At 30.2% G+C, this 24,832-nt stretch overlaps 1 protein-coding gene across 1 annotated transcript; it reads right to left on the bottom strand.

The window, feature by feature from the left end:
* Positions 1 to 3,403: 3,403 nt before the first annotated feature.
* Positions 3,404 to 24,832, bottom strand: LOC141713867 (uncharacterized). The gene is made up of 5 exons (XM_074517435.1): positions 24,826 to 24,832; positions 24,524 to 24,716; positions 24,336 to 24,400; positions 5,173 to 5,258; positions 3,404 to 4,143 (listed from the first exon to the last, which is right to left on the bottom strand). The coding sequence occupies exons 1-5, from the start codon at positions 24,830 to 24,832 to the stop codon at positions 4,093 to 4,095; spliced, it is 402 nt and encodes a 133-aa protein (XP_074373536.1). The 3' UTR covers positions 3,404 to 4,092.

Genomic DNA, 24,832 nt, shown 5'->3' with positions numbered 1-24,832 from the left:
CCAATTCAATGTAGATTTATGTAGAATAGGAATGCAATATATAATTAAGATTTTGAAAAATTGTCTTGTTCTTGAAAATTCAATTACATTTAATTTGAATTTTAAGTAATTCATTAAAATGTGAATATATTCAATTTAAATTATAGAATTCCCTTTAAAAGTTAGGAGTATTCAATCATAATTTTTAACATTACTTTAAAAAGTTTTGTATAAATTGTGTTTAAAATATTAACAAGGTGGATTCAATTATAATTTTGAAAGTAACTTTTTAATTTGAAAATTCAAATGTATTCAATTTAAAAATGATATAATTATTAAAATTTGAAAGTATTTAGTTAAATTCTAAAAGATTTTGGATACAAAAATTTAAGCATTTAATTTAAACTAGTTTGATTACCCGTGCAAGGCACGGACTAACTTTATTTATAAAAAATATTGCTATTTTTTGTGTACTTCTACAGTATTTGCATGTTGTTTCATATGCGGGATTCATGGGATTCATGTTAGGAGAACTAATATAACGACGAACATCCTTAAATTTATATTGTGTCGCGAATATAAAATTTAGAGTGCACTCTTACCATTGAAAATAATGGTTTTCTATCAAGTGACGATGATTTTTTCAATTGAAGATACCAAAAATACTAAATGTTTAGGAGTCATATTTATCAAAATATGGGGGCAAAATAGTAATTTTTTTACAGAATAGAGCTCGAACTTCAAAATACTCGGCTCGTAAGTTTCACGAGTCTTATCGAACCGATTCAATTTTTTAATATAAATATATTTGTATTGTATATAAATATTTAATATTTTATTTATATTTTATATATTTAATAGAATCGATTTCGAGCATAACGTATCATATTTCGAGTTTTTGTCAATATTTGGTGAAACTGATTCAAGATTTCCAACCGCCAGCCTACCGGACTTTTACAACCCGAGTTTCAAGCTTGATTTAAGATTCAGCTGAAACCGAGCTCGTGCTCGAGTCCGAACATTTTTAATCGAGTTTGAGTCTGAAAGTTTTCGACCTGGCTCGACTTGATAATACCCTTAGTTATTGTACACAAATATAAAGTTAGTATTTCGAAATGAGTTAATTACCCAAGTCTCGATAATTAATAAATGATTATTAGATAGTAATATATTATCAAAAGTTAATATGGTAACATAACATCAACAAGTTATTTATTTAATGTTTGTAATTTTTTTAAATAAAATAAATAATTATAATCTTTTGATTGTGTGTGAGTATAAAGTTAGTATATTGTAGTGAGCTAATTACTTAAGTCTTAGAATAATTTTATTTTATATCAATATTAAATTATATAGGTTGAGCCCCCCAATATAAAAAAACAAATATATAACTCCCTACTTGATGTTATTAAAATATAATCAAATGAGGCTCTAATTCAATTGATTCAAATCATATTTTGAACATAGGTGTCACGGGTTCAATTATACAAGCCAACAATATATTTACATATTTATTCAAATACGGGCGCAAAATAGTAATTTCGAATTATTTGTTTCCCCTAAAAAATTTGAACCTATCGAACATTTTATGACCCGAGTTTCGTGTTTGAAGTTTAAGGTTCGGTGAGCCTATAGAACTTTTTACGACCCGAATTTCGAGTTTGAAGTTTAATGTTCGGTTGAACTCGAGTTCGTGCTCGAACTCACGAACCCGAATATTTTTAATTGAATTCGAGCCTAACAGTTTTCGACTTGATTCGGATTGATTATACTACTAGTTGTTACACGAGAATCAAGTTAGTATCGGGAAGTGAATTAATTACCCGACTCTCGATAATTAATAAATTATTATTATATGGTACGATATTATCAACAAGTTAATATGATAATATATTATCAATAAAAAGTTATTTATTTAATTTTTAAATTAAAAAATAATTATTTTCCGTTGTTTCATATATGTATAAAGTTATTATATTATAATTAGCTAATTACCCAAGTTTTAGAATAATTGTATTCTATATAAATATCGAATTATATAGGTTTAGTCACCCAAAATAAAGAAAAAAGTATTTAACTCAATAGTTGATGTTATCAAAATATAATCAAATGAGCCTCTAGCTCAATTGGTTGAAGTCATATATTTGTTATAAGTGTGTCATGATTTCAATTCTCCATGTCAATAATATTTTTCTATATTTATTCAAATACGAGAGCAAAATAATAACTTGAATTAAATATTTTCCCACAAAAAAATTATAATCCCGTTGTCACACATGATTATAAAGTTATTATATTTTAATCAGCTAATTACCCAAGTTTTTGAATAGTTTTATTTTATATAAATATTGATTTATATAGGTTTAATCACCAAAAAGAAAAAAAGAAAAAGAAACATGTAAATCAATAGTTACTGTTATCAAAATATAGTTAAATGAGCCTCTAGCTTAATTGGTTGAAATCACATATTTGTCGTCATGGTTCAATTCTCCATGCCAATAATATTTTTCCAAATTTATTTAAATACGAAGGTAATGTAATAATTTTGAATTAAATGTTTCCCACAAAAGTCATACAGTATTATATATATAATAGATAATAGATTTTAACCATTATTTTTTAAAAAAAATTGGGTACATAGCATTACTCTTTTCTTCATCTACTCTGCCCAAAACAAATCTTAAAAATATCAAAACACAGCAAACAAAGACAAGCAGAGGCAATTACAAGAAAATATAAGACTATATATACAGTTTTGATTCAAAATACAAGGCTAAATATACAATTTTGTAATAAAATGCAATGACAAAACAACTTGTAACATATAAAATCACTTTGTAAAGCATCATGATTCGTAAAGGATTCCATCAAAAGGATATCAGGTTCTCATTTCTCAATCTTTAATCTACACTCCAGTCGTTTCCTGAGTTCTCAGTGTAAATTCCTGAAAATGTGTCTCCTGCGACCACATCAGAAACACAGGAGCAAAAGAACCAAGACAACAAATCACGATTCTCCCAAGTACATCATCCATGACAATAAAAGTTGATATGTAGCTTGTCTTCACATAGGCTTCACCAGTTATCCAACACCAACAGGGATTGATTTCACTGCAGGTCTTTCTGTCCAATTGTAAAATTACACTTTAGTCGGAAAATTAAATAAATAGAACTTGATCATCGGATATCAGGGTAATAACAAAAGAAATAAAGTAGTCCTCTGCCAAAGCTGTCAAAGTGAAAACACAAGAAAATTTCGTGATTAGAGTGATGTTGGGCCTGGAAACTCTGGTTTTAAGTAAGCTATCATTTGTCAGATGCCTTTATATTTTAAATATTCTCACCAATCTGTCTCCTTTCATCAGAACAAAATTTTAAACAGGTCAACCATAATATATACTTTGATGATCTCAGCTGATAAAAAATACATCATAATCCCAGTTCTGGTAGATATATCAAAGCATCAACAACAACATGAGTTAACATAATTGTTATCTTAACAAGACATTTTCCAGGTAATAAAATTTAAAACAGAGAGCGGAAAACATTTGCAAAATTAACCAGACTTGTTGTTCTAGGACACAACTAAAATCTAGACATTTCGTTTCTTATATCATAAGTTGCTTAATTAATCAATTCCCGCTAATTTCCGTGTGTACTTTTCTTTGACGAACTCAGATTCCATCGCAACTCAGGTGCTGCTCACACACTGCGCTATGTAGGTTGGATCTATCCATGGAAAACATAAAATGGAGACTCCATTTTTTTGCTGCTCACACACTGCGCTATGTAGGTTGGATCTATCCATGGAAAACATAAAACGGAGACTCCATTTTTTTTCCTAATATACCTTCACCATTTTAGATCGCTATACAGTGTGGCAGTTTGAGCCGTTAACATGTAAATGCTGGTTGTACTGCTTTAACACTATTTTCATCATAGGTGCAACAAACAGACCAGACATTATTATTCATCCAGCACTGATCAGGCCAGGAAGACTGGACCAGTTAATCTACATCCTGCTTCCAGATGATGCTTCTTGCCTTCAGATTTCCAAACCATGCCTGCGGAAGACCCCTGTCTCCAATTATGTTGACCTTCTAGCACTTGGACGTTATACTGTTGGTTTTGGTGGTGCAGATATAAATGAAATTTGTCGGTGTTCCTGCAAGTATGCCATTCAAGAAAATATTGAGAAGGTAAGATTCAGCATGCCGAGGCACAAACCATAGATATAAGGATCTCTGTTTTGGGAGGGGGAGGGGTGAATAATAATATTTTAAAAACAGGGTAGTTGTTGTCATAATGTGCAATATGTTAATCCATATTTCACTATTTGAAGTGTTTTAGAAAACTTGTTTAGTATTATACACCGGTGTATCCAGTGCTTTTAACAGGTGGTTAAAAATAATAAAATATTAATCCTAAAGAAAACTTAACTCAACTAGTAAAAAAATGGAAACTAGAAAGCTATACTTTGGAATTATTATAAATAAACTACACATATAGTAAATTACTAGTGCCTCATAAAGCAAGTATGCAATTTCATATATTTTGAAATAAGAAAACTATCACTTATAATAATAATATCATTACCAAATTGCCATCGGAGTTTTAAAAACTTAATATCATTTTAAGAATGCATATAATGCTCATAAAACATTTACCTAGCTTTAAACTGTAATCCGTAAAATTAGCAAGTCATCTTTATACGGTTCACTTTTCATGACCAACTTTCGATAACAATCAAACCTAATTTGCAATGTTACTAGACTACCATACCCTTTCGTGGATATAGTAAGTTGTTCTACTTCTATTAAATTATAGTCCTCTTTCCTTAATATACTTCACAGACTTAAATTCTCTAAAAGCTCTAACTTTCGTATTCCATAACAAATGCTATCATAATTCAGAATTCGTTTAAACTCTACATTCATCGATTTTCCGGTTAACAAAACAATTTAACAAACAAATTTAAGCTATACAAGTTGTTAGTATCATCAATACACTCAGCTTACAAGTTACAAATAACACGGACAAAACAAGTGATTAATAAGATACAATTAAGACTTAATTTTTTGAAAATTCAAGGAGAACATGATATGAAAAATTTTAGGATACAACAAAATACAACAATGGAACATATGTTAAAGAAAAAGATATCACATAGATTAGCACAACATCAACATCTAACCTTAACTGTGAGCAATACTTGCACGTCGGGATATCTTAATTCCTCTCTTAAGGGAGTCGGTTCAAGTACCGCCATCATACTGCATACTGGTAAAAGTATATTCATGAATTAGCACTACAATTACCAATTTTGGAATACTTGTTGGTTAGACATAAATATGATGCACTAGATTAAGATTTACCACATTTACAATTATCGATAAGCATTTTCATATATCATGTGCGATATAAGCAATATATCACTTATAACTAGAATAGTTTTGGTTGGTAGTTAGTTAAATTTTCTTTAAACCTCATATTTCCTTATTTTTAAGCACTTAATAAAAGCACTCAATACACGAATGTAAAATATCACACAAGTTTCAACACTGTATATCGTGAAATTTGGATTAACATAGGTAACTTTATGATTATGACAACTATTACCCTGATTTTGAGACATTATTATTATATTTTGAAGGTTTTTAGAATATATATTCTATATGATTCCTAAGAATAAAATCAAATATTATTCCCAGGAAAAGTGTACAATTAAAACTTTCCAATAATGTGCGGATTAGAGTACTTATATGAGGAATAGAAATCCTAATAAAATAACCTAATAGACTAAAGCCCATAAAGAATTGGGCTCTATCATAAGTGAAGCACTTATTTAATTAAGTACTGATTTACTTAATAAATACATATATAGGGATTAGATACCCTAATTAAATAAGTACTTTACTTATAATAAATAAAGCCCAATTTTGTATGGTCCTTAATCCATTAGGTTATTTTATTAGAGTTTATAATCCCTATATAAGTATTTTAATCACCACATTATTAGGAAACTTTGATTATACACTTTTCTTGTGAATAATATTGATTTTATTCTTGGGAATCATATAATTCATTGCGTATTATCTTTTTCATAAATCAGTCATGTATCACTTTGGATATGCAATAAAAATATATATTCTAAAAAGCTTCAAAGTCTAATAATAATGCTTCAAAACCGGGTTAGTAGTTTTCATAACATGAACTATGTTAATCCATATTTCACGATCTGAAGTGTTTTAGAAAACTTGTGTAGTATTATACACTCGTGTATCTGGTGCTTTTAATAGGTGGTTAAAAATAAGGAAATATGAAACCTAAAGAAAACTCAACGTAACCTAAAAACCTATACCTTGGGATTATTATAAATAAACTACACATATAATAAATACTAGTGCCACAAAGCAAGTATGCAATTACATATATTTTGTATTTTTGTGCGATGTAAGAAAACTATCACTTAAAATTATAATATCATTACCAAATTGCCAACGGAGTTCTTAAACACTTGATATCATTTTAAGAATGCATCATAATGCTTATAAAATATTTACTTAGTATTAAACTGTAAATCCGTGAAATTAGCAAGGCATCTTAATAAGGCACACTTTTTCATGACCAACTTTCGATAACAATCAAACCTAATTAGCATGACATTAGGCTACCATAACCTCCCGTGAATATAGTAAGTTCTACTTCTTTTCAATTATAGTCCTCTATCCATAATTTACTTAACAAACTTAAATTAAAATCTAACATGTAGCTTGTCTTCACACAGGCTTCACCGGTTCTCCAACACCAACAGGGATTGACTTCACCGACGGTCCTTCTGCCCAATTGTAATTCACAATTTAGTCGAAAAATTAAATAAATAGAACTTGATCATCAGGTATCAGGGTAATAACAAAAGAAACAAAGTCCTCTGCCATTAAAAGCATATAGATTAACAATCTGAATCATAACAAACAATATCAGGAACACCAAAATAGAAAATTAAGGTCAAGGTGTGTCAAAGTGAAAACGCAACAAAATTTAGTGATTAGAGTGATGTTAGGCCTAGAAACTCTTAAGCTGTCATCTGTCAGATGCGTTTATATTTTAGATATTGTCACCCATCTGTCTCCTGTCTCCTTTCATCAGAGCAAAATTTTAAACACGTCACTATATTTAGTTTCTACAACATATGTGGTTTTGACAATAATTATTTCCAAATATACAAAGTTCATTAGGGTCATCTCCACGATTCTAGCTACACTATAGCTTGTGAGATTTGCTTGTTTTCTCCAGATTTGTAGTCATAATTGCTTACATTCATTGTATATACACCTCTTGTTTCCTTTAGATTTTTGAAATAGGATTGAGCAGGGTGTTATTGTCTTAGCAAAAAGATATGGACAACTTTGTTGAAGAAAGGACAAACTTCTAGCCCTAGCACGTCAACTCCGCCCTCATATCTTTAATGTATTTTAAAAGCTTGTCTCAATCTTCAGCAAAGTTGTCTATATTATTTTGCTTAGACAATATAAATGTAGAATCACATCACATAGCACGATAACGTCTTTTTCTTATGTCATTGTCTTTGTAATGTAAGCTTGAGCCTCTTCGTTCATCTTTTTTTATCTCATGTATTCTTTATCTTTTCCTCTTTTAAGTAATCTCTTCTTTCGGATATCTCCGTGTAAGATGAATTATTCGGGGACCTTTTAATTTTACTGCCGAAGGAGAAAAAGTGTCGAGCTTTCAACATACGAATTTTCATTATAATGTATTAAAGAAATTGCGTGTACTTGCATACTTGCTTTATCCGTCACTAGTAATTTACTATATGTGTAGTTTATTAATAATAATCCTAAGGTATAGCTTTCTAGATTCCTTTTAGTATTGAAATCTAGGTTCCTTTTAGTTGCTAGTTGAATTAAGTTTTGTTTAGGCCTCCTATTTCCTTGTTCTTAAGCATGTATTAAAAGCACCGGATACACGAATGTACAATAGCAAACAAGTTTCCTTAAACACTTTAGATCGTGAAATATGGATTAACATAGGTCACTTTATATGACAACTACTACCCCGATTTTGAAACATTATTATAAGACTTGAAGGGTTTTGGGATATATATTTCTATTGGTTATGAAAAGTGATGTTGGAGAGATTTATGAAAAAGATAATAAGTAATTAATTATACGATTCTCAAGAATAAAATCAATATTATTCCCTAAAAAGTGTACAATCAAAGTTTTCTAATAATATGCCGATTATAGTACTTATATAGGGAATAAAAACCCTAATAAAATAACCTAATGGACTAAAGACCATAAAAAAATGGACTTTATCATAGGTGAGGTACTTATTTACTTAGTAAAGTACATAGAGGGACTATATACCCCAATTAAATAAGTACTTTACTTATAATAAAGCCCAATTCTTTATAGAACTTAGTCCATTAGGTTATTTTATTAAGGTTTTCAATCCCTATATAAGTAATGTGCTCACCACATTATTAGAAAATTCTGATTACACGCTTTTCATGGGAATAATATTAATTTTATTCTTGGGACTCATAATTCATTGCTTATTATCTTTTTCATGAATCTGCCCAACATCACTTTTGATATGCAATAGTAATATATATATATATATCAAAAACCTTCAAAATCTAATAATAATGTTTCAAAACCAAGTAGTAGTTGTCATAAAATAACCTATGTTAATCCAAATTTCACGATCTAAAGTTTTTTAGAAAACTTGTGTAATATTATACTCGTGTGGCTCAACCAGAAGAGGTTTAAAATTATAGTTATAGGAAATTTTGGGTCTGTTCTGCGATTTTGAATACAGCTCAATGGTTCAGATTACCTATTTTTAGCTATCATGTTCAAAATAATATGAATGAATGTTATGATAATAGTTATAGGAGTAACGTTAAGCGTAAGCTTTAATTGTACTTTCGCCTGTGCGATGCATATCTACCAGAGAATACATTACAAACCTTAGCATGAGTAACCAGAAACCTTACTGTCTTTCCAATTTTGTATATATACATTCCACTCATTTCGGTCTATGAGAAGGGACTCCTTTAGTCATTTCAACATATTTTAAGCAGCGACAACTATATAAGAACTATCTTTCTGATCCTCCTTAATCCTCCTTAAATCGGAAGACAAAAAAGCTAGGAAATGGTAACAACTATTTAATCTTCAGACGTATGATCAAATTACAATAATTTGCAAAGAAAAGATTCCTTTTAGTTTAGATCAGGAAGCTAGATATGATAATTGATTAACTAAACAAAGTATATAAAATATTTATGTACTGGTATCAAACTTTACATTCATTGATTTTTCGATAAACAAAACACTTTAACAAACAAGCTATACAAGATGTAAGTTTCATCAATCATCATACAAACACCAAATATAAAATTATATTTGATCACAATTCACAATTCAGAAACCATTTAATCACTATGTTCATCGGTTTTTTGATATAAAAAACACTGTAACAAACACAATTCACCTTATACAAGATGTAAATTTCATCAATTACACTTGATCAGCTTACAAACACCAGAAATAACACAAGTATTAAGGAATTAGCACCACAATTACCAATTTCGGTATACCTGTTGGTTAGACATAAATCTGACACGTTTACAATTATCGACAAACACTTTCATATATTTACTTCGCTTCAAACTACAAATCTGTGAAATTTGACAAGGCATCTAAACAATGTCAATCAAACCTAATTACCATTTTATTAAGCTACCATAGTCACGAATATTCCTCGCCCTCGTGAATCTAAATCTAGTAAGTTGTTCTACTTTTATTAAAACATAGTCCGCTTTCCATTATCCACAAAACATTCTTAAATTTAAAAAAACTCAACAAACTCGAACTTTCGTGTTTAAAAACTAACACAAACACAATTCATCCATTTAATCTCTACATTCATCGATTTTTCGATAAAAAAACACTGTAACAAATGCATTCCACCTTATACAAGTTGTGACTTTCATCAATTACACATAATCAACATACAAACACCACAAATAACACAGTTAAAACAAGCCATTGATAAGATACAAACCAGCATACACGTCCATGCATGACTGATGTTAATATATGCGTAACGATTAAACAGATAATTTAAGATACGTAAATGCATGAAATTTTTATATTTACATAAAAGTGTGTGTTTCGCACCGATTCGAATGAGTGCAGCTGTAGGGGCGCCAGAGATGAGACCGGAGACGATTGAATTCCGGCAATTGTGGCGGCCGTGATTGACGGGGCGAATTGTAGGGATACTACACCCCCGTATATATACTATATCGTATTCGGAGAAAACGAGACGAGCAGGGTTGATTTTGGGCTTGAACCAAAGCCTGGCCCAATATTGATTCTGGGCTTTCACTAAACCCATGCCAAGGTTGTTCATGTTTACAAGCCTCGTTAATTTTAGGTGAAGGCCCGGTATGTCCCAATTTTAAAATGATAATATTAATATAACATTTTTTTCAGATTATTTTGTATGTTGTCAGCATAGACTGCATTACCATATTCTTTTTCGCTATTCAATTTATATTTTCACTAACTTTATAACCGTGCCTTTATATGCTTTGAAATTTTTTAGTATGAGTTTATTATTATTAGTATTATTATTATTGTTATTTTTAAATTTGAAAATTTATGAATTGATATTTAAAAAATAAAACTGATTTTCATTAATTAATTGAGTCATCTCTTATAAAATTTTATGTTTTATTTTAATTTTAAAATTAATATATATTTTTTCCACTCAATAACTTTACTATATATATAAAACTAATTTTTGATTTCAGAGTAAACTTGAAAAAAATATTTTACAAACCTCGTTCAATTCACGTAAGGTTTAAAAATTAATAATATTTTCAATTTTACTTTAATATTATTTAAAAATATAATTACTTGAAATATTTATGAAATGACAAATTTGCAATGTGTTTTAGTTTTATTTTAAATTTTAACTTATCATAACATTTAGATATACAAATTAGTAATGTGTTTTAGTTTTATTTTAAATTTTAACTTATTACGACATTTTAATATCTTACCTTTAATTTCTTATTTTAGAATTTTTTTTATTTGAATTTATTTTTGCTTTATGTAAATTTTGGTTGTATCATTGAGTCGAAATGTTAATAGATTTAAATTTTATCGATTGCTAATTACTATTAAAATCTACAATATCTTAATACATGGTGTTGCGCATTTAGAAATTTACCCGATGGGTAAAGATTTTTACCGACATAACCAATTTTGTATTACCATCTAAGCCATTTTACTTGACCCATGGACTATCCATGTCATCGTACATGTGAACCCAACTTAATATAATTATGCAGCACTACGAGAATAATTAAATCCCATGATTATAGCATATAATCAAGTTTTTGAATTCCTGAACCAAACTGGATGTTCTCACACTTTTGCAAATGTCTATCTTCTTCCCCAATCTTCTTCTCAGTCCTGTTTAGAGTTTCATGATAATCTACATCTACATCTACATCTCACTAATAAGGTGGTAAAACATGTAAGAAGAGACTTTAAGTAATTGGCCAAGATCTTCATTGATAGGTAGTAAAGTTTTTTTCCATTTTATAATCCGTATAAATATATTGTTCTTACTATTTGGTCGTCATGCATAGGAATTAAGCGTTTCATTCGTAGTAGAAATTTGGAAAACCAGTCTCCAAATGTATCAGGCCAGAATGTAGGAATCTCTATGAACACAGATAGTATGAAACTTCAAAATAATAGCTCTATGATCTACATATGCTTACACACTGTATTTAACCCGTTATGATTTGTTTGCAGCTGGGTCGCTGAAGCGTAGAAACACTATGAATGATAGTGGTACTGTCACTTTAAAAGAAACAACATACAGAGGTGCCTATGATCCGAGGTACATGTATTATCCTTCAAGTTTTTGATCATGTTCCCATTGTTACACTGGTTGTGTATTCCTCTTCAACCAAGTGGCTTGCAGTATCGTACCCCTCTTCAGCCAATTCGCGTTGATGAAAATAGAAATACAAGTTTAACTGAAAGCACTACTCGGACTTCGTTATTAGTTCATTAACACGACCTATTTTTTTGTATGTTAAATTCATTATTTTCGATTATAATGTTTGTGTTTTTTATTGTTTCTTTTGAAGATTGTAAGTGTAGGAGTCGTTGATTCAGAAGGGAAGAACTCGCATCAGTATCTCATACCCCTAGAGGGGGATAAGGCTAAGCGGAGCCCCAAATAAAAATATTATAAGACTTTTTTTACAGAAAAAAATAGGATTACGTGTAATAAGCCTTGGTCAAACTTGAGTAAAGAATACCTCTAAATTTTTTATTGACCAATCAGAACTACCTTTCAGGATCTATAATTGCCTCAATTCTGACTTATTAGATCCAATGTACTTATTCGATCTAATATAATTATTTTGCTGTATCGAGACTAATACCAATCCAACCCATTTTCATTTCTTCTGGAATAATCACAAAAACTTTTTTCCATCAACTATAACCCCAAAAGAACCAGATTCCTGATCGGTCATGTTATATGTACCATTTTTGGAACGAGTAGATCTCCTGTAAGCGGTATATATTCTAATAATAATTTTGTGGGGAATGCTACCGTAAAAACAGACACACATATATATCAATCGTCTGGAACTTCTACAGGTTTGATATCACAAAAAAATTAAAAAATTGTATACCGTAAAATTTAGAAATATGTATACCGTAAGAGCATAACCCTCTCCTTACTTTTTGATATTTGATCTGAAGTCATACCAAAAACCTCATCTACGTCATTGCTAGAATCTTCAAAACCAGGTACAGTAGTTATACATTCCATCCTTTCAATTTATTATTTTTTATATTTAACTGTCACCGGTTTTTAATTTTTTTTAAATCACTCAGTTAAGCGTAGAATTCGTGGTCATAACATTGACAAGTTGTTCAGCCCCATCTTCTATTTACAATATTAGTTCAGGTAAATATTAACATTTAGTCATGTTTAGGCTGAGTGTGTATAGCATCCTCCTATAATCATCAGTTTTCTGATTTCAAAAGTTTTGTGTTGTTAAGTTAATGGAAGCAATAAATCTGCAACAGTTAGCACTAAGGTCTGAGCAAAAAATCGAATTAAAACCGAAACCGGGAAAAACCGGACAAAGCCGATTCGAATAAAACCGAAACCGAATAACAAAAAACCGAACCGATTTAAATGGCTCGGTTCCGATTATACGTTCCAACCGAACCGATAAAAACTGAACCGAACCGGTTATTAATATTATTAAATAAATAATATATTTTACATATATTATTATATGTTATTTATAAATTTTTAAAAAATTATAACTGCATTATAGCAGTTTTCACTAACCGATTATACATAGAAATTATTTTAGGTCACCTGGACTTGTTTGTTAGTCACCGTATGTTAGTCATTATAGTCTGCATTCTGCAATATGCAAATTGATTTGCAAATTTATTTCCGTAGTTTACATTTTGCGTGGGTTCACTCACTCTTACAGTGTTAGATATTCTTTAAATTTCATGTGTTAGATTTTTAAACATCCTCCTCCCTTTGACATCACTTGAGTAGAATGTTCAAAATAAAAAAAAATATTATGAGCTTAATCTTAACAATTATTTCTTAAAAAGCAAACTAAGTTTTTTAGTTTGTTTTTTTTATTAATTACTATTAATTAAACTTGGTACTTGACAAAATTCGCACTAGTTTCCCATTAATTATATTCGGATTCGTTTGTATATTGTTCTTTATTTTCAAATTTTTTGATTTTGTAACCGAAACCGAACCGATTATAACCGAACCGGGATTTTTTAAACCGAAACCGAATCTGAATCGGTGGTTGCGGTTTTTGATTTTAAAAACCGAAAATATATGGTTGCGATTCCGGTTTTATCCAAAAACCGAGCCGAACCGACTTATGCTCTCCCATGGTTAGCACCATATAAACGTCAAAGAACGTTGTTGATGCACATCATGGTAAGTTATAATTTTTTTTAAGTAATATATCCTATCACTGAATTAATCCAGATTGAATGTTTTGTGGTAAACAAGAACCGTAAAATTAAGAAATTTACATAAGCGTGAATTTCCAATTCTCAGTGATCGAAGTTCAATACTTTAATTACATACCTCCATTGAATTGCCAATTCCTTGATGATCATTTGCAACACAAAACTCCAGCAGATCACTGTGATTAAGCAGTCTCCCAGAAATTCAACCGCGAGTTTTTACTCAGTATAGCATGCAATTGAGACAAAGAGTACTTTTCAACCCTCTTTCTTTTATGTTTATATTTATATAATTTAAAATAAAAAAATAAATACATCTATTTTTAAAAGGCATATTTTAGACTTTAAATAGGATGAATTTCAAATTAATGAATAATTATTTTACACATATAAATTTTGTGATAGTGTCATATAATTCATTTTAAACCATAACTTCCTTTTTGTTTATGTTTTATATGAAGAAATTTTTAATTTTAGATTTTAACGAGTATTCGGATTTTATCAAATTAGATTATATATTTTACATATAATCCCTTTTTAAAAATTATGTAAGTATTGTAAATTTTGTACCTGTTGCAAAATATATAAAAAGTAAATTTATAATAAAATATACTTTAAAAATAAAAAATATAACGAATATTATAAATGTTTAATTTTTTAGAATCACTACACCAATATAAAGATTCACTTTTCTTTCACGTGTTACTTGATTTTCGTGATAATAATTTTTTTGTTCATTGAATTACTTTAAACAAATTTGGTTAGCACGCGTAGCGCGTCGGGCAATGATCCCTAATTATTATAATATGTAAAAAAATAATTTTGAGTACATTTGGTGATAAGTTGAGCAATTATAAGTGTGTTTGTTGTTGTGTAAGCCTTTCTAATTATAATGTTAACCTGACGACCAAATCTTATCAAGTTAACTCTCTCACTCCAATTATATAGGATATAATTAGACTTTTTTTGAATTTGGGAAATTTAAGGATATTTAGTTGAGATTTTAGAAATTATTAAATTCTAGGTGCCTTTAAATATCTAATATTTTACAATTTGATGACATTTAGTTTAGATTTTAAAATATTAATAATTTTTAAAATTCAGAGATATTCAAATATAAATCATAAACAATCTATTAACATATAGCGGTATTCAAAAACTTACTAACTATGAAAAATTAAACGGTATTATTTTTCATTGAATTTTTGGCATTTTAATATTTTATGAACTCAGGGGGACTGAACCAATTCATTATAGATTTTGTGTTAAAAAAATTGAAAGAGTTGCTAAAATTTGAAGGTGTTTAGTTATAATATTTAAAGATTTTGGATATGAAAATTCAAATTTTTAAATTGGATTTGAAGCATAGTTGAATTTTAAATAATCCACTAAAATTTAGAGATATCTAATTTGAATTTTTAAATTTTCGGGAGTATTCAATCACGATTGTAAATATTATTTTAAATTACGGTTGCGTTCAATCAAAATATAGAACAATATTTTAAAATTTCATAACTTTAAAAAAAATTCAGATTTTTCTTTTGCGAAAATAACGAACATTTTGTTGATAAAAATTCAAAATACCATTTTTAAAATGTAAGTATTGCAATGGTTTCTTTCATAGATAAAAATTTAAAATCTAATCAAACTATATGTCACCAATTCACAGATAATAATCAAAAATAAAAAATTTTATGAAAAAAAATTCCTCCCGAAAGTTTAGACAAAAGATAACAATATTACTATGTCCTATGTAACATTTTGCTTCTAGTTTAATCCATCTTTCTCCATCTACCCTTACTGCCCAAAACAAATGTGAAAAAAACACAAGTAGAGGCAAATTACAATTACAAGATAATATAAGCTGTATTTACAATTTTGATGTAAAATATAGGACTAAATATACAATAAAAAAATGCAATGACAAAACAGACTAGCTTAATAAATAGAACATCAACTTCCACATAGTGTCCGTGTCCGAAACACACTAAAAGAGTGGTCAGATATAAATCACTTTGATGTCACAAATATGTAATCACTTCTGCAACTTGAGGGATAAATGAACAATAACAAATTGTTCTCAATGTGTTGGTTTGCTCCATTTTACTCTTTGATCTTTTGATTGCATTTTAATATAAAAGAAAAGATTCTCAAACCTGGTGTTCACTAGTTCTAAACAACTCATAATCATAACATATATAATCACTTTGTAAAGCGTCATGATTTGTAAAGGATTCCATCAAAAGGATATTACGTTCTCAATCTATAATCTACACTCCAATCGTTTCCTGAGTTCAGTGTACAGATGTCCATAGACTAGTCACTAGCTTAATATATATAGCATCAACTTCCACCATTTTTTTGCTTGGGTAACTCACATGGATTTTAGATGTACGGAAAGAGATGTGCTGATTCGAACACATAACCTTGTCAAGATGAGTAGTGGCACCAGAAACTCATTCTACAAGAGTATCTACAAATCATCCATATGTTTCTCCTGCAACCACATCAGAAACACAGGAGCTAAAAAACCAAAACAACAAATCACGATTCTCGTAAGTACATCATCCATGACAATAAAAGCTGATATGTAGCTTGTCTTCACAAAGGCTTCGCCAGTTATCCAACACCAACAGGGTTTGACTTCACCGCAGGTCTTTCTGTCCAATTGTAATTCACACTTTAGTCGGAAAATTAAATAAATAGAACTTGATCATCAGATATCAGGGTAATAACAAAAGAAACAAAGTCCTCTGCCATTAAAAGCATATAGATTAACAATCTGAATCATAACAAATAATATCAGGAACACCAAAATAGAAAATTAAGCCCAAGGTATGTCAAAGTGAAAACGCAAGAAAATTTCGTGATTAGAGTGATGTTGGGCCTGGAAACACTGCTTTAAAAGATAAAAGATAGCTTAGGCATATCACCTTGAGCTTTTAAGTAAGCTATCATCTGTCAGATGCGTTTATATTTTAGATATTCTCACCAATCTGTCTCCTTTCATCAGAGCAAAATTTTAAACAGGCTATAATATATACTTTGATGATCTCAGCTGATAAAAAATACATCATAATCCCAGTTCTAGTAGATAGATCAAAGCATCAACAACAACATGAGTTAACATAATTGTTATCCTAACAAGACATTTTCCAGGTAATAAAATTTAAAACAGAGAGCGGACAACATTTGCAAAATTAACCAGACTTGTTGGTTCTAGGACACAACTAAAATCTAGACATTTCGTTTCTTATATCATAAGTTAATTAATTAATCAATTCGCAAAGTGCTAAAAAACAATTTACGGAAGTACTTAAAATCCTAGGGTAGTACCTGTATAGTTACAAACCAATATCATCAGGATGAGGGGTTCCATTCATCCATGCAACCTCTTCATGTAGTTGCAAAGCTCTCATCGCTAAATTATGTGCCACAACGTTGTATTTACGGTTGACGTGGGAGATAGAGGCCTCAGAATACCAAATTCATTGTGATATGAGTCCGCTCTATTCAGTGCTGAAACCAGACTTAAAGAATCAGATGAATTTTTTTTATTTGGTATGCCGGTAGTTGGTGCCCATTGTAAACCCACAATTAGTGCTAGGGCTTCTGCATTACCCGGTAGAGCATCCTGAGAAGTTTAAAAAAAATTGGCATTTCACCTTGTAAGAATGTTTTATGGAGCTCCTGGCTGTGGTTAAACTTTATTTGCGAAGTAATAAAAGTGCGAGAATTTTTTGACAATTCCCGCTAATTTCCATGTGTACTTTTCTTTGACGAACTCAGATTCCATCGCAACTCAGGTGCTGCTCACACACTGCGCTATGTAGGTTGGATCTATCCATGGAAAACATAAAATGGAGACTCCATTTTTTTGCTGCTCACACACTGCGCTATGTTGGTTGGATCTATCCATGGAAACCATAAAGGGAGACTCCATTATTTTTCCTAATATACCTTCACCATTTTATCTCGCTATAAAGCGTGGCAGTTGAGCCGTTAACATGAAAATGCTGGTTGTACAGCTTTAACACTGTTTTCATCATAGGTGCGACAAACAGACCAGACATTATTATTCATCCAGCACTGATCAGGCCAGGACGACTGGACCAGTTAATCTACATCCTGCTTCCAGATGATGCTTCTTGCCTTCAGATTTCCAAACCATGCCTGCGGAAGACCCCTGTCTCCAAAGATGTTGACCTTCTAGCACTTGGACGTTATACTGTTGGTTTTGGTGGTGCAGATATAAATGAAATTTGTCAGTGTTCCTGCAAGTATGCCATTCAAGAAAATATTGAGAAGGTAAGATTCAGCATGCTGAGGCACAAACCATAGATATATGGATCTCTGTTTTGGGAGGGGGAGGGGTGAATAATAATATTTTAAAACCAGGCTAGTTGTCATAACGTGCAATAGTTGTCATAACGTGCAATATGTTAATCCATATTTCACGATTTGAAGTGTTTTAGAAAACTTGTTTAGTATTATACACTCGTGTATCCGGTGCTTTTAACAGGTGGTTAAAAATAATAAAATATTAATACTAAGGAAAACTTAACTCAACTAGTAAAAAAATGGAAACTAGAAAGCTATACTTTGGGATTATTATAAATAAACTACACATATAGTAAATTACTAGTGCCTCATAAAGCAAGTATGCAATTTCATATATTTTGTGCGATATACGAAAACTATCACTTATAATTATAATATCATTACCAAATTGCCATTGAAGTTTTAAAAACTTAATATCATTTTAAGAATGCATGTAATGCTCATAAAATATTTACCTTGCTTTAAACTATAATCCGTGAAATTAGCAAGTCATCTTAATGAGGCACACTTTTCATGACCAACTTCTGATAACAATCAAACCTAATTTGCAATGTTATTAGACTACCATAACCTTTCGTGGATATAGTAAGTTGTTCTACTTCTATTAAATTATAGTCCTCTTTCCTTAATATACTTCATAGACTTAAATTCTCTAAAAGCTCCAACTTTCGTATTCCATAACAAATGCAATCAGAATTCAGAATTCGTTTAAACTCTACATTCATCGATTTTCCGGTAAACAAAACACTTTAACAAACAAATTTAAGCTATACAAGTTGTTAGTATCATCAGACATCAATACACTCAGCTTACAAGTTACAAATAACACGGACAAAACAAGTGATTAATAAGATACAATTAAGACTTAATTTTTCGAAAATACATGAACATGATATGAAAAATTTTAGGATACAACAAAATACAACAATGGAACATATGCTAAAGAAAAAGATATTGCATAGATTAACACAACATCAACATCTAACCTTTAAGTGTGAGTAATACTCGCACGTCGGGATATCTTAACTCCTCACTTAAGGGAGCCCGTTCAAGTACCGCCATCATACTGCTGTGCATACTGGTAAAAGTATATTCACGAATTAGCACTACAGTTACCAATTTTGAAATACCTGTTGGTTAGACATAAATATGATGCACTAGATTAAGATATACCACATTTACGATTATCGATAAGCATTTTCATATATCCTCTGCGATATAAGAAATATATCACTTATAACTAGAATAGTTTTGGTTGGTAGTTAGTTAAATTTTCTTTAAACCTCATATTTCCTTATTTTTAAGCACGTAATAAAAAACTCGATACACGAATGCACAATATCACACAAGTTTCAACACTGTATATCGTGAAATTTGGATTAACATAGGTAACTTTATGATTATGACAACTATAACCCTGATTTTGAGACATTATTATTAAATTTTGAAGGTTTTTAGAATATATATTCTATACGATTCCTAAGAATAAAATCAAATATTATTCCCATGAAAAGTGTACAATTAAAACTTTCCAATAATGTGCGGATTAGAGTACTTATATGAGGAATAGAAATTCTAATAAAATAACCTAATAGACTAAAGCCCATAAAGAATTGGGCTTTATCATAAGTGAAACACTTATTTAATTAAGTACTTATTTACTTAATAAATACATATATAGGGATTAGATACCCTAATTAAATAAGTACTTTACTTATAACAAATAAAGCCCATTTTCTATGGGACTTAGTCCATTAGGTTATTTTATTAGAGTTTATAATCCCTATATAAGTATTTTAATCACCACATTATTAGGAAACTTTGATTATACACTTTTCTTGTGAATAATATTGATTTTATTCTTGGGAATCATATAATTCATTGCGCATTATCTTTTTCATAAATCAGTCATGTATCACTTTGGATATGCAATAAAAATATATATTCTAAAAAGCTTCAAAGTCTAATAATAATGCTTCAAAACCAGGTTAGTAGTTTTCATAACATGACCTATGTTAATCCATATTTCACGATTTGAAGTGTTTTAGAAAACTTGTGTAGTATTATACACTCGTGTATCCGGTGCTTTTAATAGGTGGTTAAAAATAAGGAAATATGAAACCTAAAGAAAACTCAACGTAACCTAGAAACCTATACCTTGGGATTATTATAAATAAACTACACATATAATAAATACTAGTGCCACAAAGCAAGTATGCAATTACATATATTTTGTATTTTTGTGCGATGTAAGAAAACTATCACTTAAAATTATAATATCATTACTAAATTGCCAACGGAGTTCTTAAACACTTGATATCATTTTAAGAATGCATCATAATGCTCATAAAATATTTACTTAGCTTTAAACTGTAAATTCGTGAAATTAGCAAGGCATCTTAATAAGGCACACTTTTTCATGACCAACTTTCGAGAACAATCAAACCTAATTAGCATGACATTAGACTACAAACCTCCCGTGAATATAGTAAGTTCTACTTCTTTTCAATTATAGTCCTCTATCCAAAATTTACTTAACAGACTTAAATTAAAAGCTAAAATGTAGCTTGTCTTCACACAGGCTTCACCAGACACCAGTTATCCAACACCAACTGGGACTGACTTCACCGCAGGTCCTTCTGCCCCAATTGTAATTCACATTTTAGTCGGAAAATTAAATAAATAGAACTTGATCATCGGATATCAGGGTAATAACAAAAGAAACAAAGTCCTCTGCCATTAAAAGCATATAGATTAACAATTTGAATCATAACAAAAAATAACAGGAACACCAAAATAGAAAATAAAGGCCAACATGTGACAAAGTGAAAACGCAACAAAATTTAGTGATTAGAGTGTTGTTGGGCCTGTAAACTCTGCTTTTAAGTAAGATGTCAACTGTCAGATGCATTTATATTTTAGATATTATCACCAATCTATCTCCTTTCACTAGGCAAAATTTTAAACAGGTCACTATATTTAGTTACTATAACATATGTGGTTTTGACAATAATTATTTCCAAATATACAAAGTTCATTAGGGTCATCTCCACGATTCTAGGTACATTATAGCATGTGATCGCTTCTCTTCTCCAGATTTGTATTCATAATTACTAACATTCATTGTATATACACCTCTTGTTTCCTTCGGGTTTTTGAAATAGGATTGAGCAGGGTGCTACATTAATATTGTCTTAGCAAAAAGATATGGACAACTTTGTTGAAGAAAGGACAAACTTCTTGCCCTAGAATGTCAACTCCGCCCTCATATCTTTAAGGTTTTTTAAAAGCTTGTCTCTTTCTTCAGCAAAGCTGTCCACAAGTTTTTGCCGAGACAACATAAATGTAGCATCACATCACATAGCACGATAACGTCTTTTTCTTATATGCCATTGTCTTTGTAATGTAAACTTGAGCCTCTTCGTTCATCTTTTTTTATCTCATGTATTCTTTATCTTTTCCTCTTTTAAGTAATCTCTTCTTTCGGATATCTCTGTGTGTAAGATGAATTATTCGGCGACCTTTGAATTTTACTGGCGAGTGAGAAAAAGTGTCGAGCTTTCAACATACGAATTTTCATTATAATGTATTAGAGAAATTGCGTGTAGTTGCATTCTTGCTTTATGTGTCACTAGTAGTTTACTATATGTGTAGTCTATTAATAATAATCCTAAGGTATAGCTTTCTAGATTCCTTTTAGTATTGAAATCTAGGTTCCTTTTAGTTGCTAGATGAATTAAGTTTTGTTTAGGCCTCCTATTACCTTGTTCTTAAGCATGCATTAAAAACACTAGAAACACGAATGTACAATAGCACACAAGTTTCCTAAACACTTTAGATCGTGAAATATGGATTAACATAGGTCACATTATATAACAAATACTACCCCGATTTTGAACAATTATTATAAGATTTGAAGGGTTTTAGGATATATATTTCTATTGCTTATGAAAAGTGATGCTGGAAAAATTCATGAAAAAAGTTAATAAACAATGAATTATATGATTCTCAAAAATAAAATCAAAATTATTCCCTGAAAAGTGTACAATCAAAGTTTTCTAATAATATGCTGATTATAGTACTTATATAAGGAATAGAAACCCTAATAAAATAACCTAATGGACTAAAGACCATAAAAGATTGGGCTTCATCATAGGTAAGGTACTTATTTACTTAGTAAAGTACATATAGGGAGTAGATACCCCAATTAACGTTACTTATAATAAAGGCCAATTCTTTATAGACCTTAGTCCATTACGTTATTTTATTAAGATTTTTAATCCCTATATAAATAATGTGATCACCACATTTTTAGAAAACTCTGATTACACGCTTTTAAAGGGAATAATATTAATTTTATTCTTGGGACTCATAATTCATTGCATATTATCTTTTTCATGAATATGTCCAACATCACTTTTGATATGCAATATAAATATATATATCAAAAACCTTCAAAATCTAATAATAATGTTTCAAAACCAAGTAGTAGTTGTCATAAAATAACCTATGTTAATCCAAATTTCCCGATCTAAAGTGTTTTAGAAAAATTGTGTAATATTATACTTTCGTGTGGCACAACCACAAGAGAGGTTTAAAATTATAGTTATATGAAATTTTGGGCATGTTCTGCGATTTTGGAATACATCTTAATGGTTTAGATTACCTATTTTTAGCTATCATGTTCAAAATTATATGAATGAATGTTATAATAATAGTTCTAAGTTACAGGAGTAACTTTAAGCTTTAATTGTACTTTCTCCTGTGCGATGCATATCTACCAGAGAATACATTCAAACCTTAGCATGAGTAACCAGAAACTTTACTGTCTTTCAAATTTTGTATATATACATTCCACTCATTTTGGTTTATGAAAAGGGACTCCTTTAGTCAATTCAACATATTTTAAGCAGTGACAACTATATCATAGAAATATCTTTCTGATCCTCCTTAAATCGGAAGACAAAAAAGTTAGGAAATGGTAACAACTATTCATGTCTTCATACGTATGATCAAATTACAATAATTTGCAAAGAAAAGATTCCTTTTAGTTTAGATCGGGAAGCTAGAGATGATAGTTGATTAACTAAACAAAGTATATCAAATATTTATGTACTGGTATCAAACTCTACATTCATTGATTTTTCGATAAACAAACACCACATATAACATTATATTTGATCACAATTCACAATTCAGAAATCATTTAATCACTTCGTTCATCGGTTTTTTAATATAAAAAACACCGTAACAAACACAATTCACCTTATACAAGATGTAAATTTCAGCAATTACACTTGATCAGCATACAAACACCAGAAATAACACAAGTATTTAGGAATTAGCACCACAATTACCAATTTCGGTACACCTGTTACACATAAATCTGACATGTTTACAATTATCGACAAGCACTTTCATATACATACTTCGCTTTAAACTACAAATCTGTGAAATTTAACAAGGCATCTAAATAATGCAAGTTTTTTGTGACTTTCGATATCAATCAAACCTAGTTACCATTTTATTAAGCTATCATAGTCACGAATTTCCTCGCCCTCGTGAATCTAAATCCACCAAGTTGTTCTACTTTTGTTTAAACATAGTTCGCTTTCCATTATCCACAAAACATTCTTAAATTAAAAAAAAAAAAGAACTCAACAATCTCGAACTTTCATGTTTAAAAATTAACACAATCACAATTCGGAAACCATTTAATCCCTACATTCATCGATTTTTCGATAAAAAAACACTGGAACAAACACATTTCACGTTATACAAGTTGGGATTTTCATCAGGTACACATAATCAGCATACAAACACCACAAATAACACAGTTAAAACAAGCGATTGATAAGATACATATAAGCATACACGTCCATGCATGACTGATGTTAATATATACGTACGAGTGTGTGTAACGTACAGATTTGAATGAGTTTAGCTGTAGGAGCGCCGGAGATGACATCGATTTTTCCGATAAATAAAACACTGTAACAAACATAATTGAAGACATACAAGTTGTAAATTTCATCAATAAAGTTAATCAGCTTACAAACAACACGTAAAACAAATGATTGATAAGATATTTACGTAAAAGTGTGTGTATCATACCGATTTGGATAAGTATAGCTGCGGGAGCGCCGGAAATGAGACCGAAGATGATAGAAATCCGGCAAGTGTGGCGGCGGTGATTGACGGGGGCGAATTGTAGGGATATTACACCTCGTATTCGTAGAAAACGAGGAAATCAGGGTTTTGTTTGGGCTTTTAATTTCTAAACCCTGGCCCAAGTTGGTTTGTTGGACTGTTGTAATTTACAGACCTCGTTAATTATGAGCAAAGGCCTGATAAAATGTTAACAATGAGAGCAACAATAGTGCTCCAAAATGTAGCCCAAATTTTATTAAGAATACTTGGCAT

The sequence above is a fragment of the Apium graveolens genome, chromosome 3 (genome assembly GCF_009905375.1).
Source record: "Apium graveolens cultivar Ventura chromosome 3, ASM990537v1, whole genome shotgun sequence".
NCBI lineage: Eukaryota > Viridiplantae > Streptophyta > Magnoliopsida > Apiales > Apiaceae > Apium > Apium graveolens.
The sequence above is the reverse complement of the archived record's forward strand: the minus strand, read 5'-3'. Positions and strand labels throughout refer to the sequence as shown.